Source organism: Oculina patagonica, chromosome 13 (genome assembly GCF_052425735.1).
Source record: "Oculina patagonica isolate OP01 chromosome 13, crgOcupat, whole genome shotgun sequence".
NCBI lineage: Eukaryota > Metazoa > Cnidaria > Anthozoa > Scleractinia > Oculinidae > Oculina > Oculina patagonica.
In genome coordinates, this window is record NC_135770.1 from 29,053,415 (window position 1) to 29,072,617 (window position 19,203).

At 40.5% G+C, this 19,203-nt stretch overlaps 1 protein-coding gene and 1 pseudogene across 1 annotated transcript in view; one reads left to right on the forward strand and one right to left on the reverse strand.

Moving 5' to 3' along the window:
- The first annotated feature begins 2,338 nt into the window (after positions 1–2,338).
- On the forward strand, positions 2,339–15,638 carry LOC144637108 (uncharacterized; annotated as a pseudogene).
- A 214-nt stretch (positions 15,639–15,852) lies between these two features.
- LOC144637274 (scavenger receptor cysteine-rich domain superfamily protein-like) overlaps positions 15,853–19,203 on the reverse strand; it is a 28,310-nt gene continuing 24,959 nt past the window's right edge. The window contains exons 12-15 of the mRNA XM_078496404.1: positions 18,232–18,275; positions 18,000–18,082; positions 16,936–17,355; positions 15,853–16,554 (exon numbers count right to left, since the gene is read on the reverse strand). Coding sequence (XP_078352530.1) covers positions 16,482–16,554; positions 16,936–17,355; positions 18,000–18,082; positions 18,232–18,275 — 620 coding nt within the window. The 3' untranslated portion in view covers positions 15,853–16,481. The remainder of the gene's footprint in view (positions 16,555–16,935; positions 17,356–17,999; positions 18,083–18,231; positions 18,276–19,203) is intronic.

Here is a 19,203-nt window from a genome sequence, read left to right on the forward strand (position 1 = left end):
CTACTCCTAAACAAAGAATTCGAAAAAGCAGCCATCTCAAAAAGAAACAGTGTTTAGTTTCTGGTTCGCTGAACGATAGGCGTAATGGTGTAATCGATAAGAAGCGGAAAGTTTGAGGAGAAATGATTTGAAGAACATGTTTTTACTAGGTTGTTTGCTTTGCTGAGACGTGTCAACATTGTGGTTACAAGCGTTCTTCTGATTGGATAGTAGTCCCCCGCTGTGTAAATAGTTCACATCCAACTCAAAACAACATCGTGAGAAACGAAACTAAAAAAGAGAAGCGTTCAAGCTTCGCTCGAAAAACCATGGATGGTAAAAAGGCACATTTATCCATGAAAAAACAAAGTTATCCGCTGCTTTCGGAAAGCACTCACACAAGTCATACAAACGCCAGTGCTTGCTTACGTGACTCATATGGCGGGTTCCCCATCGCCGTTCGGTTCCAATTAGCTCAAAACGCATGAATAACTGAAATAATAATAATAATAATAATAATAATAATAATAATAATACTCTTCCGCTAAAAATAGCGGAGCATCCAGAAAATTGCAGGGATTGGCTCCTGGCCGAATAAAACGAGTCAGATAAACGTACATCAAGAATAAAAGAAAATGTGTATCAAAAACATCACACGGTGCCTCAATCTATAAATAGATGTTGTTCATTTCAAAAGCCTAAAAATCGCAACTCAACGTAAACAAATGAAAGAAACATGAAAAAAAAATTTCAGATGAATTTGTATTCAAGATTGGGTCAAGAAACATTTTGAAAGGCATTAAAATTTCGAAAATTTCAAAACCGTGAACTTTTGCACGGCGTGTAGAGTAGAATTTTATTTAATTACATGTAATTACCCGCACCAAGATTTCATTTTGCAGACCATTTTACTCGATGGCCTTACGGATCGTTTCAAAAATTCCATCATAGTTCGTAGAAATACTATACATTACCATTTTGTTTTCTGAAGTATTGGAAAGTGTGTAAGTAAACACTGAAGTAAAGCTGTTACATCAAGAATCAAAATAAGATTATTTTGCTGTGCAAACATTGAATCGTCTCTGATACGCGACTTTGCCGGCTCAAAAATGAAATGAAAATGGACATAATTTGGAAAGCATCTTCAAAGTATTCTGGAGATTAAATTCTAAATAGAAGAGTGATTTAATAGCTCCTGCCGAGTAAATATCAAAAGTGCGTGTTTTGAATCCTGGCCAAGGAAGCGGCCGAGCGGGTCTGGAACGATTTACCGACAAGACTACTACTACGACGAAAAAATTCCGGGCGATTTATGAACCGGGCCCAGTCCCTGCCCGGTTAATTAAATCAAAAGTGTGTCAAATAAATTTAATTATATTTTGTAAATAAAAGGACTTCAAGAGCCGAAATTGCTTTCGACGTACTAATTTGATGTTATTCTTCGATATTTAATAGATCTTTTTTCTTCCAGAGTGCTTTATTTTTCGACGCGAAGCTAACTGACAAACTCGGCATAAATTTTGAGCTCCGAAAGCGTCAATTTTGCTGGATTTTAGAATTATCGATTTTCTCGAAAACAAATCGATATTTAGCCAAACAAAGTATACTGTGATTTATTTCATAGTAAGGCCTACCCATGGTAAGAGAATGAGCGAAATCCATTAAAAGGACTCTTGCCAAGAATTTTCATTTTTGTGTGAAATTTGTGCACATGTCCTCTAATTTGTTCTCGCGTGGAATCCAAAGAGATACCCACAGGTTTGAAAGTATAAAACAGTTCATTGAGGTAAGAAGATAGCATTGATGTGCTTTTTAACTCCAATTTATTTTCTTGTGTTGACCTAAATTTTAACTCAATAATGCACTCGGGCGCGTTTTTTATTTCTTTAACAATGTACGCTGCTTTCGTCACGAGTTTTAGCGCGCACAAGTCCTTTAACATTTCATAAAAAAAACTTTCTCCTCGTGCATTGTTGAGTTATATAAGCACGCGGGAATTTTTAAGAACACTAGAAAAGTGCATAGAGAAGCACTCGGCTGCGGCTCGTGCTTCTCTATGCACTCCTCTCGTGTTCTTAAAAATTCCCGCGTGCTTATATAACTCAACAATGCACGAGGAGAAAGTTTTTTTTTATTCCTTTAGTAAATGTTGGAATTGCTTTGTTTTCAATTATTGGTCTTTTTAGATAAAGGCATCGCAGGTTGTTGTTTATATAAGTAAATGATCGAACGGCAAACATTCAATTCAATTTTGGAGTGACAAGAAGGAAAAGGAAGGCAGAAGTCGGGAAAACAACCACAACATTAACAATTCACACAATTTTGGAGGGATATTTTGCTTTTCTTCAACGATTCTTTCATGAAGGAGGAGGCCTTAGAGAAATTACATTGTCAGGGAGCTGCAATTCCTCTCCTGTTTATGCAAAGGCAGTTGCAAAGGCAGTTACTTTTCATTGCGATTCCTAATGGCTTTATTTTGACTGCGTTGTACAAGAACTCCCTTCGCTGTTTCAGAAAACCTTTCTCGGGATATCTTGTTTTCATTGCTGGAGTGGATTTTTTTGTTGGTAGCTTTGTTTGCTCTGGGAAAGCAGTGATGTGACTTTTGTGCGCGTTTGGGGACGGACAACAGGGAGCTTAGGGTGGTTCCATAGGGTTTCTTGACCGCGCGAAGAATGGGTACGAAAGGGCGAGCTTGAAATGCCGGCAAATCAAAACAAACATGGCGGCTTCACGCGAGCGTGAAATTTTCGGCGAGAAAACGCGTGACTTGCTTCCTGCCAATGAAACAACACCCGTGCTTTCCTGTGTGGATCAGATAAAAGAGTTTACAACACCCTAAAAAGGTGTTTACATCGTCCGCGGTGCTTCTGGCCGCTTTTGTAAAGTTCGTACGATCGAAAGTAAAAGAGAAAATAAAGAATAGTCTCCACGATTGTGAGATACTTCGAGCATAATTTCAGAGATTCTGCTACATAAAGGATTAAGGTATGTCTCTAACTAACCTTTGGGTTAACAGATATTCGCACAAAAACCGACAAAAACGGGGAACGCTCGTCTTTACGCATCAACTCGAAAGTTCGAAAGTTCGCGCATGCTCAAATAGCGATCTTGGACGATTTCTATTCTGATGACGTAATTGTTATTCGGGCGAAAATAGAAAATTTCCCCTGGTATTTACTAGAGTTTCCTTCGGTGAAATTCCTTAAAATTTGGCATAGATGTGATACCTTTTAACTTTCGTTTTAAGAAAATTAAAGAAATTTAAGAGCGAAGGCACAGATTTTTGGCACAAAATGTCAAAATTGCGGTCACGGCCAAAAGGAAATCTTGCCTTAATTTTCAATTTCTAGAAAGTTTTTAACGAGTTTTCAAAGGTTTTGGGGTTTAATTTTCAAAATACGGCCAACTTTCGGAAATATTTGAGAAAATTGATTTCGCACTATCGAGGGCTAAAAATAGCCGAATAAATTAGCAAAACTTAGCATTCGCAAAAGCGTTCTCGCGTTATTAGTAGAAGTTATATCCTCGGAAATAAAAAACATATATTTAAAGTAGAAGTATTTAGCAATGTTTACATGCCTGTGTTTCGGTTCTAGATTATACCTTTCACAGCGAAAGTAACGCTCTTTGATAACAATTTTATAACTGATTAAGTAAATACAGTTTCACTTCATAATAACAACCTGAATTTTTGATATGTGGCCACTCTCTAATCGGCTTCATTTTATGGCTATAAAAGGCCCAAAGACTCTTCTTAAACTACATATAAAAATCAGTCTGGGTTTTGCAGCAAGCGCATTTTAAAACGCCATCGAAATATGGGTAATTTAACTAAAATTTGAACTAATTTGCATATTACCGTTTTGATGCCATGTTAACCGCATTCACGCAAGAACCGAAAACTCTGGTTTTGGTTAAAATTTTTGCGTTAAACATGTCTTTACACTTGAAAACGATGACATACCTGTAAGCATAGAGTCCAGTTCTTGTCCATCTGATGAATTTGTTAGCAGAGCGTAACGTAGCAGTTACACTGAATTAGTTAAAAAAAACATACGGTCAAAGGTCACGACAGTTTGCGTTATGCGTGATGCTTTTTATGATATGGAAGATTGTAACGCATACCGATGAAGTAATATCTTCAAAAGCACAAAATACTTCACGGAATTACGTTCGTCCTTTTTAGAATTTCTGCTAGGCAGCCGGGAAAGGGAATAACGTGAGACGTGAGCAGCCTATATCTCTGTTTTGAGGGAGGGGGGGGGGAGGTGGGGTGGGATCGGGAGGGAGGCAAATTGGCCTCATTATTCACTGCTCGTGTGAGGACATTAGGGGCCAACCATTTTACTTTTGAGGGGGGGGGGGGAGAGATGGGTGATATTGAAAAAATATATATTCCGCAAGCGCATGCATGGAAGAAAAAAAAAATTCCTGCACAGGATAGTGGTCCATAAAAAATTTATGCTTGTACAGTGGGCTGGAAAAAAATTCCTGGCAAGATGTTTCCTGGGTTGGCACATTCAACTTTAAATATCAGCAAACTGTTAAAAGATTATAGCATCTGCACTTAGGTAAGAGGGATTCATAGCACAAGATGGCTTTTTTGCCTGTGGTTACCGATCTTGTTACATCTTTTTCTCAAATTCAAGATCACGCCTGGTGTTGTGACACGAGTAAGACCAGGGATCCACTTTTTCAGAGTTCGGAAAGTGACCTTGTCTGCCATTATCGATAGTATTTGTCGTCGGGTATCCCAGGTGCTTGCATTACTGTAGCACTCTGTTAGGGCATTTATGAGTACGTTATCCAAATCTTCATCCTCGCTTTCGCTGTCACTTGAGAATTGCTTGTTCAACGATGGAACAAGCGAGTGCCACAACTCGCCTGGTTGATTTGGTGCTACCTCATCTAAAACAGCACAAACTGCCTGTTGTGCCTTGCGAAGATGGCGACGACGCGTTCTTTCACTAGCTTCATTCCATGGAATACAGTACCGTATTTTCTCGATTAAACGCCCCCGGCGTTTATTACAAACTTGACCTGATGGACCCGGCGTTTATTTGACTCCTGCAGCTTTTTCGAGCCTGAATGTCATTTAGCAACGGTTTTTATTCGTTGTTTTTGACAGAAATGTATCTGGGTGATATAGCTACAGCTTATTATTCCTTAAATAAATACTTTAGGGGCATATTTGTAACTCCACCTTGGAGACCGGCGTTTATTCGGTACCCGGCGTTTAATCGAGAAAATACGGTATGCCTGACATGACTGACATCCCTGCTTTCTAAGAATTCGTTCAGTTTTTTCAGCGGTGTAGACTCTTCGCGCGTAGGCCCCCTGCTGTGGGAATCAGGTGTGACGTCAACGTTAGTGTCTGAAGGGCAATACAAGCTCCCCCCTGGCGTCTGGAAGTTGGAAGGATAGCACAGAGACGCTGGCGTACTTCAAGCCACTGGTGCAGCGCCAATAGAGGTGTTCTGTAACGAATAATAAAATTCAAACCTACTCAATACCACCTATTATTAAAAACTAGCAGTGGTATGTTGCAGCTCCTGAGTTTTGATTAGTTAACAGGCAATGGTATATGAGCTCAAATACCATGGACCACGAAATATGGTAGCCGATACGCGTCAACCGAAACAGCTGGAGAGCTCAAATATTGCAATTCTTTGGGCAATTTTAAAAAAACAATTATTCCACTCGCGCTTGTTGGATATGAAATCGTTATAGCCAACTCAGCGCTACGCGCCTCGTTGGCTATTTACCATCTCATATCTGTTGGATAGCTAGACCATCTGCTCCTCCCCAGTCCCCTAGGTTATAACACAACATCTCCCTCCCCCGACAGGAGGAGATCAGAGAACGTACAACATCTCCCTCCCTCTTTAGGAGATAATAAAAAAGGAACGCAAACATGTAGAAAAGGCACATTGTCAGATTGTGAGCTTCAGGTACTTTCTGTTGCGGATGAGCACCGAACCACGGTCAGTTTCGACAGCTAAGGTACGGTTTGGTCTAATTTCAATAACAGTCCCAAGAAGGGACCAGTCAGTGTCATTGCGAGAGCGAATTGCGACACGGGATCCTAGTTCTAGAGGAGGTAGTACTTTGGTATGTTTATCATAGTAGAGTTTCTCCTTACTCTTGGCATGTAGGATTTTCTTCCTTGTGGTGGGAGTTAGAAATTCTTCCTTAGGGTTTGGGACTCGAGGAAGAAAGTCATGCAGTGCTCTGCCAAATAACAACTCAGCTGGACTCTTCCCACAGGCAAGTGGAGTGTTGCGGATTGCTAACATACCTTTCCAAAATTCATCATGATTCATTGATCCACACTTCTTGAGTAGCTTTTTGACATTTTTTACGGCTGCCTCAGCTTTGCCATTTGACTGCGCATGTGTAGGTGATGATACAGTGTGTTGGAAACCCCACTCTTGTGAGAAATCTTCAAAGGCCTTACACGTGAACTGAGAGCCACCGTCAGAGACTACTTCCACAGGTGTTCCAAAGCGCGAAAAAGTCTTCTTCAGTTCCTTGATCACTAATGGCGCCTTACTGTTCTTCTTTAGATCATGCACTTCAGTGAAAAAGGAGAAATAGTCGGTGGTAATGAGGTACTCATTTCCATCGAGGCTAAATAGGTCAACACCTAGCTTCTCCCAAGGTCTTGTTGGTATTGGTGGCTGCTCCAGTGGTTCTTTAGAATTTACTGGAAGATGTGTCAGACACTGGTGGCATCGTTTCACCATGTCTTCGATTTCGCGATCTATGCCAGGCCAATAGATGGAAGCACGGGCACGGCGGCGAGTTTTATCAACACCTTGATGCCCTTCATGCAGAACCAAAAGCATCTTCTTTTGTAGAGAGGATGGAATAACAGTTCGTCCATTCATTACAAGAATAGATCTGCCAGTGGTTGGTGCAACGAGGTAAAGGTTGTGACGGATAGGCCAGAAAGGTTTTGCAACTGTTGCTACTTCTTCTAGTGATTTAGGCCATCCACAATTGATGTACTCTGTAACTTGAGAAATCTGAGGGTCTGTCTGCTGAGCTTGAAAAACTTCATGAAGTTGTAGGTCTTCAGTTGACTTATCAGCAAATTGGATCTTTACAGCTGCTTCAGCATGAATGTTACATAGCTCATCATCGAGTGATGGCTCATCCACTGGGAAACGAGAAAGAGCGTCTGCAGCCAAATGATCCTTGCCTTTCACCCATTCTGCAGTGAACGAATATGGCAGCATCTTCATCATAAGTCGCTGGAGTCTGGGATTCTCGACATCTGCAATTCCCTTAGAATTCAGTATTGGGATGAGAGGCTGATGGTCAGTAAGAAGGGTGAAGTGTGGTAAACCCTGAACAAACATGTTGCATTTCTTCATTGCCCAGCAGGCAGCAAGAGCCTCAAGTTCTATCATAGCATAGCGGCTTTCTGCAGGAGTCAAGAAGCGTGAACCTGCTTGTATTGGTTTCCAGACATCATCTACCAATTGTAGGAGGACGAAACCCAGTCCCTTGAGACGAGATGCATCAGTAGCAAGAATAGTTGGTTGGTTAACAGCGAAGTATGTTAGCACAGGAGTGGAACTCAGGCGAGATTTCGCTTCCAGGAAGGCATGTTCATGTTCAGGCAACCATTGGAACACTGTATCCTTTGCAAGAAGAGGGCGGAAGGGTGCCATAATTGCAGTGAGTTCCTTGGAGAAATTGCCAAGCTGGTTTACTAACCCAAACCATGAGCGGAGATCGGTGAGGTTTTGTGGGCGAGGAAAATCCCTGATAGATTTTAGTAGGTCAGGACTGGTCTGGATGCCAGTTTTCGTCAGACGAAATCCACCAAACTCGACTTCTGTAACGGCAAGCTGCGACTTTGTTTGTTTGAGCGTGACACCATGCTGACGACAGTGATCAAGGAAGGCACAGGTGCGCATCTTCAGAATAGACAGACTTGGTGCATAGATCAGAATGTCATCAACGATTTTGCGAACTCCTTCCAGGCCAGCAACGACCTTGTCCATGCGGCGGTTGTACCATTCAGAGATGCTGTTAATTCCAAATGCAGCTCGATTACACACAAATCGACCAAATGGTGTAATAAAGCAGGTGAGAGGACGTGATTCAGCATGAAGTGGAACTTGCCAGTAACCATGGCGAGCATCAAACTTGCAGAAGTATGCAAGCTCCTCTTGAGGAATGCTGGTTACAGCTTCAAAAGGAGAGTTACTGAGATGATATTCACGCTGAATAAATTTATTCAAGCGAGTGAAATCAATGCAAATTCTGAGTTCATCAGTGCCCTTCTTCGGGGCTATTACGATTGGGTGACACCATGGGCTGGGTTCTTCGCATGGTGAGATTACTCCAAGTTGCTCCATCTCCTGAAGTTGTTTCTTCAGTTGCTCCAAGTAAGGGATTGGAACTTTTCTTGCCTTTAACTGAGCATAGGGTGTAGCATTGGGCTTGAGATTGATCTTAAATGGTTCACCTGACATGGCAGGAAGAAAAGTCTCATCAAAGATGTCTTCATAATCGTGTAAGAGGGATGAAAAATCAGAGTCTTCTGAACTCTCGGCGATGGTTGGCTCTGAAGAGGTTCCAATCACATTTACTTGTACGTCATCTGCTGCATGGTGCATCCAGTTCAAGTGAGACAACAGGTCATCATCTGGAGGCGGAGGTAGAGACTCAAAATTGTTGGCGTCAGAGTGTAGTTGGTCCTGTAATGTGCTGCCAGGTAAAGACTGGGCAGGGTCTGCCTGCAGTGTTTTTACAGTTGAAGAAGAGGGGTTGACTTTTTCTTCCAAAGTAGACAATGGCCACTGGTCATCTATGACACCAAGAGCTCGACAAGCAGGAGTGCCAAGGACAACTCCATCCTCACCGTGGATAATGTGGAACCATTGGCTAGCTGAGAGAACTGGGTCTTCTGGGGGCCAGGAAATCTTCAGAAGTACGCGTGCTTCAACTTTAAGGTTGTGACCACCAGCAGCTTTAACGGAACCACACTCTAGGTTATAGTTCCATTCAGGAGTTTCAAAACGAGTGATCCAGTCATAACCAACACAGTTTATATTGGCACCAGGATCAACCATGCACTGCTGAATCCAGTTGTGATTGCCAATAACAAAGTCAGCATAGCAGTGAGTTCCAACACTAGGAATAGCAGAAAGGTTGATAGTTTTAACAGATGCAGTGTGGCTTATTTGAGACTTTCCATCAGCTGAAATCAATTGAAGAGAAGGATTTCCAGAGGAGCCAGGCTGTGCTGCATGAGCATCTGATTTCCTATCCTCGCTGGGTCGCTTTGGACCAGTCTTAGAATTATTGGGACACATGAGGGATTTGGCCCAGTGGCCTTTGGTGTTGCAAGCTTTGCAAATAGAATCTTTTGCAGGGCATAATTCCTTTCGGAATACATGGAACCTCATACAGAATTTGCATTTCCTAGGGCTGTCTTCTGACATGTCAGAAGGAGGTGCATTGCTGTTGTCAGAGTTATTGCTTGATTTGCCTTTTCTGTAGGCAGAAGCACCAGTTTTGTTTATTTGAGAAGAAAATTGGTTTGCTTGAAATGAAGTGGCTTCATCAACTTGAACATGTTGAACAGCTTTCTCGAGGGTTAGATCTTTAATACACAGAAGACTCTTACGAACCTCATTGGACCTTATGCCAGCCACTAATCTTGCAAGAAGAACACGCTCTTTACATGACATTCTAGTTTCAGTCTTGCAACAATCTTCATACTGGCATTTATTCAACAGGGACTGTAAATCAATGTAAAACTCTTCAAAAGACTCATTTGTCCCTTGGGACCTGTTGTGAAACTCGTATTCATGAACAAAGATACTTGTACTTCCACATACCTGGGTTTGGAAAGACTCAATGATAGCATTGACATCTTGTAGCCCTAAGATGTTCATTCTTTTAACGGTGTCATCGCTCAGGACGTTTGTAAATAGAGCTTGTTGGGTTTCTCTAGGAAGATCGGAGAAAGCTGTAATTGTCACTGCAGAGTTCCATCGCTGCTTCCAAATTTGGAATCCGTCTGGAGTAGAGGTTGCAATATCAAGCTTCGGCACTCGTGCAATTTCAGAAGAAATAAATTGAAGGTTTGGTCCAGATGTTGTTGTTGGACTCGCACTGGCCCCCTCGGAGGGTTTTGGAATTGGCTTGGGTGGCATTTCCTTTATAGTTGAGACAAACGTCGCCCCTAGAGCGAAGAAATGAAGCTTCTAACGTCTATGATCGATAGCGATCGGCGAGCAGATTGAAAAATGGCCGCACAACTCGATGTCGACTACGCCATGTTGGATAGCTAGACCATCTGCTCCTCCCCAGTCCCCTAGGTTATAACACAACAATATCCAACGCCTGAGGCTAATCTTGATAGTTTTTAGTGACTCAAGCAATAAGTAGAAGCAATTTTTTTATAACCCGGCTATTGAAGTGGTACATTACAAGAGATGGTTTACACTTACCAACGACATGTTTTCCATTTGCAGAATGACTTCGTCTTTTACTGCCGCCTTCAAATCTGTTTAAACATGTGCCGTTCAACCGATTTCTTGTAACGGTATTGACATGACAAATAAGTATTGAAGTGTTATTTGCGCAAAATATTGGTAAGAGGTAACAAATGCTGCAGCAAGAACAAATTCCGCATAGAGAATACTTTTTCTCCTGCAATACCAAGACACTTAAACTATGGCCACAAATTTGTCTAAAGGGGTGATGTAAATCGAGGGTGCGCAAAGGATTCGTTTCTCTTGACAAGCGGTCGGGAAACGAGCGACCATGGAAAGTTGTGAAACGAAGTCCGAAAATATCGGACTTCTGCTTGCACTGAGCATGCCTAGCTTTTGAAAGCAACGTTCGACGAACTTTTGTTTCTTTTTACTTCCGGCCAGTTTTTATTGTTTTCACAACCATTAAAATTGATCTTGCAACGAATATTTCGACTCACTTGTCGCATTAAGCTTGCGCAGCAAGGAACTGAGACTCGATGTACGCAGTCTCGTACCCAGAGACCGCGATTCACCTAGTCTGCGCCAGGGATCGGGATCTTTGAGGAAACCTGAAAGCTAGCCCGCCAAACAGTCGACCGAATAAAATTGGCTGTTGAAAACTTTTTCGTTTCAGCACAGTCTTTGGCGCACATCAAACAGGAACCAGGTTCTTGTTCCGGTTTTGGATCAACGCACAGCCGTTGAGTTTCCCAATCGCTGGTCAAGGGGAACGCAGGCTCTGGGAACGAGATCGCGATGTACGAGATTGACTTTTGCCTGGTTAACTGGAGCATGCGCGTTTCTGATGATAGGAATTAGCTGAGGCATATCCATTGTCTTCAGATCAGATCGTTATTTAGAATTTAAATGAAAAACGGTTTTAAGAAATACCTGTTAAGTAACTTTACTGTGGTTTGAATAAAAACAAACTGACTCACCCGTGCCGACTGGAAGAAAGATTCCTGTCTCTTTCATTACAAACTGCGAGCCCAACTTACTTAAGCCTCTCTCTGCTTTTGGCTTTTTACTGGTAGTGGTGTTGTGCCTCGACAAGCTCACTGGTATGGCACACTTAGTAGAACTGCGCTTCCAGCTGACGCCAAGGCATGCACGATGTTGTGGACATATAGTCCAGTTTTCTATGTTTCGAGGCGGCGCAAAAATTGTTGCTCTCGCCAACAATAATTCTACTTCATCTTCAATCCCGATAATAGAAAAGGCTGACTTGTGTCCTGATATATCTCGATGACAGGTGAGGAAAGGAACTATTTCTACTGACTTTGTCCTATCTTTTCAATCATAACCGCAGCGACCGCCAACAATGGCGAGAAACGAACAAGCGCTGCCCTCCATTGTTTCCCACTGAAAAAAGTAAAATGCGCATAAAAATACCTTGATGTTCATTTCACTCGTACTGCCCTCCCTCCCCCCCCCCCCCCCCACACACACACACACAATTCCTTTTACCTTGGCATAAGCGTCACGCATTATACTGACATGTCGTGAGTCTTACTTGCAACTGACCAGTAGCACGAACTGAAAAGGAAAATCTCTGCCCATGAGAAAGAAGGAGGGTATTTTTTTAAAATTCAAACAGTGATTCAAAAGTATTTTCAAACATTGTTTACTTTCAGAGTTTCCTTACAGGCCGAGCACGGATCCAGTATAATCCACTCACCACCCACCGCTCACCGCCCCATTCTTCAACTTTTTTTGTATTCATTCTCAAATGCCAGCAAAAAGGTTTTTATAAAAATATTGAAGATCCGATACCAGGATTCATTGTAAGAAGATAAAAAGCGTTCTCTTGGTAAAATATTTAAAAATTATAAGCTTTCGACAGCCAGACTGCTGTCTTCGTCTTCTACTTTATTTTTATCCGTCGAAGACAGCAGTCTGGCTGTCGAAAGCTTATAATTTTTAAATATTTTACCAGAGAACGCTTTTTATCTTCTTACAAAGGTTTTTGTTGTATGGATGCAAAGGTGTTTTCTGTAAATTCTGTATGCTTAAAATTTGACACTTAACCAAACATACTTCAATTCCGAAATTAAAATTTCGTAATATTTTCTGTAAGTTTATAATTAGATTTCATAATTTAATTTGGATGTTTACACAGGTGCTGTAGTGCGCAACGGATTTTTTTGTGGGCAACGGATTTTTTGGCTTTTTGATATGTGAAATGTTCAATGTTTATCGGGGAGATTTAGTTTATTTTACTAATTTATTATCAATATAGTGAGCTATCCGCACACGCGTCTGCACTAAATACGGCTTGTAGCTTGATCGAGGTTGGCACGTTCAGCGGCTAGCGTAGTATCCAGAGGGGCCCTGCCTGGTTAACCTAAAATCTAATTAAAATATAATTCTAAAATAAAATGAAAACTTATAAGAAATATAAATAATAGCAATTTAAAAATATAAATAGCTCTAACTATTTAAAGATATTTTCACTCCCAAAAAAAGAAATAAAAATATGAAACTACCCGTCAACAACAAAACATTCTTGAAATTCCATTTTCCGGTTATGCGTTACAACTTTATCTGAATCGTCACGTAATACTCAAACAAATCGTAACACTGGCCTTTTAGTCCCTTGCAGCTATTTTCGGGTAAGTACGCGAAGATAATAAAAAAAATTCATGGCTGCGTAAAAGATGATCTTGTTCAGATTCAAGAAAATGTAATAATAGATCGTAAATTTTTTTAGAGAATGAAATGTGGCATCTGTGAGTCTCCACTGTTTATAAGTCAAACGCTCCTTTCACCGCTTTTACTGTATCTACCGCAGCAATATAAAAGGTAAGTGATCCTTTCAGTAGGGATAGAAAAGGATTTCAAGTTTAATTTAGTGTTAAGCACAAATTTAAGGAAAACCAGAGTTTGCAGCTTTTACGCGAATGCGGCCGTTACATGTCATCAAAACGGTGATATGCAAATTAGTTCAAATTTTAGTTAAATTACCCAGATTTCGATGGCGTTTTAAAACGCGCTCGCTTAAAAACCCGAACCAATTTTTATATGTAGATTAAGAAGAGTCTTTGGGCATTTTATAGCCATAAAATGAAGCCGATTAAAGAATGGCCACATATCGAAAAGTAATGTTGTTATTATGAGGTGAAACTGTATTTACTAAAGCAGTTATAAAATTGTCATCAAAGAGCGTAACTTTCGCTGTGTAAAGTATAATCTAAAACCGAAACACAGGCATAAAAACATTGATTTATTCTTCAACTTTAAGTATATGTTTCTAATTCTCGATGATATAACTTCTATCAACAACGCGAGAACGTTTTTGCGAATGCTTAATTTTGCTATTTAATTCGGCTATTTTTAGCCTTCAATAGTGCGAAATCGATTTTCTCAAATATTTCCGAAAGTCGGCGGTATTTTGAAAAATAAACCCCGAAACCTTTAAAAACTCAGCTAAACCTGTTTAAAAATTAAAAATAAAGGAGGGTTTTATTTTTGACCGTGGACAAGGTTTGCTTCAAAAATCTGTGCCTTCGCTCTTAAGATCAAAGCCATAAAAACACCAAAAAATAGGACTTTTTGAGTAGATGTAGCTAAAAAACAAGGGCCGTTATTTTAAAAAAGAATAATGCACAACATATTTTAGTCTTTGTTTTTTAATATTTCGGCAGCTTTTATGTAATTAGTTTAAAAAATAACGCGAGAATGATCTCTTGATGGGTATCACTTGTGCGCGCGCCGTAATATCTCAAAACCCTATGGAGCCACCTTAAGCAATGACGACGGCGACGTCGAGGACAACGCCTAGTGAAAAATGAATTTATATTTTACTCGAAAATCTCGCGATTATCCAGATGTATTCGGTATATCTATTTGCTTAGGAACCAGCTCTAGCTGAATATGTTGAGAGAGCGTTCAACCCCAAATAGAAAAAGGAAAAATTAGGCGTTGACGTTCACGTTCTCCAAAATACGCAAAACTTGGTCATTTCACGTTGTTGTTTTGCAGAGAACGGCCAATAAATGTACTAGGATTGCAAACGCACGTGCAGAGCTATTATTCTGTTCATTGAATATTTTGTGTGGTGTCGTTCTCGTTCACGTTGCCGTCGTCGTTTGCTTAAGCTCCCTAACTTCCTCAAGACGGAGACATTGTCAGGATTCTCGGATACATTGGTGTAAACAGCTCCATTCTCCTTGTAACAGCAATGTCTGTGGATCGCTTTGTTGCTGTTGTTTATCCACATTTTTATCTCAACAAAGTTACGCCAAGAACAGTCTTCATGTGCAACTCAATAATCATTGTGTTTTCTGCCATCTTTGCGTCACTCCAACTTGCTGGGATTTCATTGGATATTTATCTTTTAAGGCCATCCCTTTTTTTTTCTCTGTTTAGCGTCGTCCGACCGACCCAGATTTTCGCGTTTTCAAAAAAAAAAAATTTTATACAGAAGGTATAGAAGGCAATGACACATTATTTTAAATAATATTTCATTCTTTTTACGCTGTTCTTGTTTGAGTTTAACCACGACGTCGATTTTTCCTTCCTCCATTGCCGCCATGTTGACTTTGTAACCATGTCTTCTTGTTTCCAGGCTCCACGGACATTATGCTGAGGTACCGGGCCACCTAGTTCCAGACTCCTTATCCACTTTTTTTTTTAATTTTTTTTTTAATTCCGACCGACCGACCCAAAATCAGAAAACACATACGACGATAAACGAAAAAAAAAGGGGATGGCCTAATAGACATTCATCTACACACGACATTTCCCCTTGTTACAACTGCCTTTGCATATTTGGGAATATTTTTATCTTTGAGAAAACGATCTCGAGTTGATTTACAGCGACAAACATTCGTGCCTAGCAACCCAACACTCGATGAAATGCGAAGGATAAACACCGCAGAAAAAGAGGGAAGATTTGCAAAAACTTCATTTTTAATTTTAACTTGTTGCTATTGTTATCGATTCAAATTGCAAGGACTGCCATAGTAAAAATTGGTTTCTTGTGTTAAGAGAATCATCCGTAGCATTTCTGTTTGTTAATTCAATAGGGAATCCTTTTTTGACAACATTTCGGATTAAGGATTGAAGCAATCGATTAAAATTGTAGTTTTACGAAGGCACCGACATGTTGAAAGAGGTTTGGTGGAGCTTCGGCTGCGAAGTTGTCCAGTGTGATAACTGGCTATAACTGTTAGGGCTCGACAGTCAGGCAATCCCCTTGGTGCCCTGTGGCACAAAAGGCCGTCCCTATGACTTTTAATCATCCTAGTGCCACGAGGTTTGTTTTCAATTGGATGACCGGGCACTCTTCCCAATGGCGGTGCTAGTACCAGAAGCTCCAGAAAGTTCAACATTTCACTCTTCAAATCCGCCAGCCGGCAAAGAACGTTTTATTGCAGTACTGTAACCATATGGAAGTTTTGAGATTAATATTCTTTTAAACTTTGTAAAGTTCTCAAAGAACTCTAGGAATCTTAACGACATTACGTTATTATTTTATTGTTGTTATCTACTGGTAACGAGATAGGAAAATTAATATGCTGTTAAGCGGGGGATGGCTTTATTAGATGGCTGGAAAATACCTACGTTTTTTCATTTATTTACTTATATACGAAAGCAAGGTTGCTTTTCTTTGGTTTTTGAACACTTTCGTGAAAATGTACAGAACGGAGAGTAAATACACAAAGTATTAAACCATGTACATAGGTAATGAACGTTTATTCGTTTGTCTCACGATAGAATCGCTTTGAGATGTTGAGGAAGTTTGTTTTTCCTATTTTGTTGAAGTAAGAGCTAGTTTAGATCTCAATTAAGTCAGGCCTAATGCAGTTTAAGCCGCAGAAATCCTTATTCAACTGCGTCAGTAATACATTATGAAAGCAAGGTGTTCTACTTTTCGATTTGTGTGGGCATTTTGATTATTTTAAGCGATTCAAGCAAGTTTCTGCGATTTGAATAACATTCGATACCAAAATCCGGCCTATACATTACTTCAAAAGAAAGGTATTTCGTGTCCATTTAAAGAGACATCAGCCGAATATTCTCCCCTGGTTTTTCGTCTAATCCGTCCTCCCTCAATGACGTCTTTCTTCTAAAAAGAAAATATCTTCTTTAATTGTACAAGAAATATTAAAAGAAACAGCTGATTGTTGAATCCTTTACCGCACTCAGGAGCCCATCCACCCACCCTTAACCAGCCCCTCCCACTCGTACCCCGTCCTACACCTATTAAACTGCCCTCAGTCTCCCACCCAGACCCCATCGCACCGTTAAGTACCCCCTCCCACGCCTAACTACCACCTCTTACCAGTACCCTCTCGCACCCCTTAGACTTACTCCCCCTTTTACCTTTACCTCTCTCCCACCGCTTACCAATCCATCACATCCGTACCCCGTCCCACCTCTGTCAATCCCCCATTGCCTTCCTTCTGTTATGGTTAACCTGAACAAATGTTTTTTTTCTTTCTCTTACCTTTTCGTTTTACGACGATATAGGACAATGACAACGATGGCAACCAAACACACAACTCCAAGGAGAACACCGACGGCTATCAGCGCGTATTTGTGTGACGTCACAGAGTCGGGTTCATCTGAGTTTCGACCGGAAGCCTCTGGTGGAACCGAGGAAATCTGGCCCGAGTGTATTTCTACCCGGTCAATATAGGCGACGCCATGTCCCAGTCGCTGGTGGATTTCCGGTGCCACTTTTACCATTAGCTTGTTGAGAATTTCATGAGGAATAACGTTGTTGCCACTCTCTTCGGGTGTCTTTACGGCAAACCTAACATTTAATAGACTCATGCCTTGCCATGCTTTGGGGTAACCTTGGAGAATGATAACGTCATCGGGTTGGAAATTGGGAGACTTTTTCTGGCTTTTTGTTTTTGTGTTCCTGGAAAATTTAAAACAGGAAATCAAGAATGTAACTTCGTATAACGTTTTTGGTTGCATGAGTCCTTAGAAAATTCGACCGTGAGACGGGGAAGAAGGAATTGAGATACATGTTTTTTTTTTTAGCAATTATTTTATTTGTCCTCAATAATGTAAACAAAACGACCACATCCTTGAAAGGAGTTCTCACCTGAAAATTTCGTAAAGCATTTTTGAGAGCAAACGATTACAACATTCAGGCCTTATAACAGCTGTCAGTTTCTTTAATTTACCAAACTTTTTTAGAGACGTTGCGAATCGGCCACTGGAGGATTCGTTTTACACAGGCCTATAATGAGCTCCCACTTTTTTAAAAATTTAATCTGCCAAGGCCCAAAATAGGTGGATAACGCTATCCACTGGATAAATCGTTACCAGGTGGATACGTTGTGGACAAAACATATTGGACTATCCACCGGATAGTGACTTAACTGGTCGATAGCGTTATCTACCTTTTGAACAACCGGGGACAGGGCATGTTTTGCTACCCTGAATTGGCCACCGAACACTGTCTATAAACGCTAGAAAGTGACATCTTGACCTGAGTTTTGATTTAAAAATGGATAGAAGAAAAATTGTAATTATATTTTTATCCTCTGTACTTACTTTTCTTCATCCAGACATGGGTTTAACCTACAGTGGCTTGTTAAGATCTCGGCTAGAGTCTTTTTAAATTCCACAGGATCCCACTGGAAATAAAATTATCCTGTCAAACATTTTGCATTGAAATTTGAACAACAAGAAAATGTTAATTATAGTCATGAAATAAACTGACGGACTTACTAACAGACCCGATATCATGGTACAGTTACTGATGTAACCACAAAATGTCACTTACTTGATCCAAAGTCATTTTTAAGACGATTGAAACTGCATTGGAACCTACAACAAAATGAAATATTAATAGATGATTTTTAGTTAGCGCAACAAATTAAAACAAACACCTGAGCAGACAAAGAAATGTTATCATCGCGGAACTCAAAGAAAAGATTCCTGTTCAATTCAAAATTTTACGCCAAAACAAGTAATTGTAGCAACGCTCGCAAGGTCTCACATGAATTGCTCGCTAACCTTCGAGAAAACAATAGAAGAAACCAACAAGAGGAACAATGCCCCTAGCCGACAAAACAATAGCAACTGCTACACTTGAGGACCAGTAAAATTTCAACCTTACGAGAGCTGCTACTACTGACGCCTTTGTCGGGTACGAGTTCTCTTCAATACCGGTAAAGTATCGATCTTTAAACAATTATAAGTAGAACTTATCTTTGAAATACTTTTCTCTTTTTACATATAATTTCTATCGTTTGACCGCCGTTGAGGTGTCGGGCCAGGGTTTTTTTTTTGTCTCGAACTAGAATAAAAACGCGCGTACTGGAAGGGACTTGCCTTTATCAACAGCACTTCTGCCTCCAAAACGTTTAAAGCCCTTTGCTTGGGTCTGCATTGAATACAGCTGTGAAATTTGTTTCGATACTTCAATGTGTATTTCCAGAAAGGCGTGAAGGTTAATCGAGGTCAATCGATAAATGGAGAAAACAGGCTTCTAGAAAGAGGCACGTCAACTCACCAACTGAGCATAAAAAATTGCAATTCCACAAATTGAATTTTGTAGCCCCATCAAGGACCTGGCCCCGTGTAATATGTTTTGTTAACATTTATCTACCAGATAGTGGTTTATCCGGTAGATAGAGTTATATTATCCACCCTTTGAAAAACGGGGCTTGAATGCTAAATGGTCCTGTAACTTCTCCGATGAGAGCAACTTACTCCTTTCTTGAAAACTTGCGTCGCACCGGTTTATCGGGCG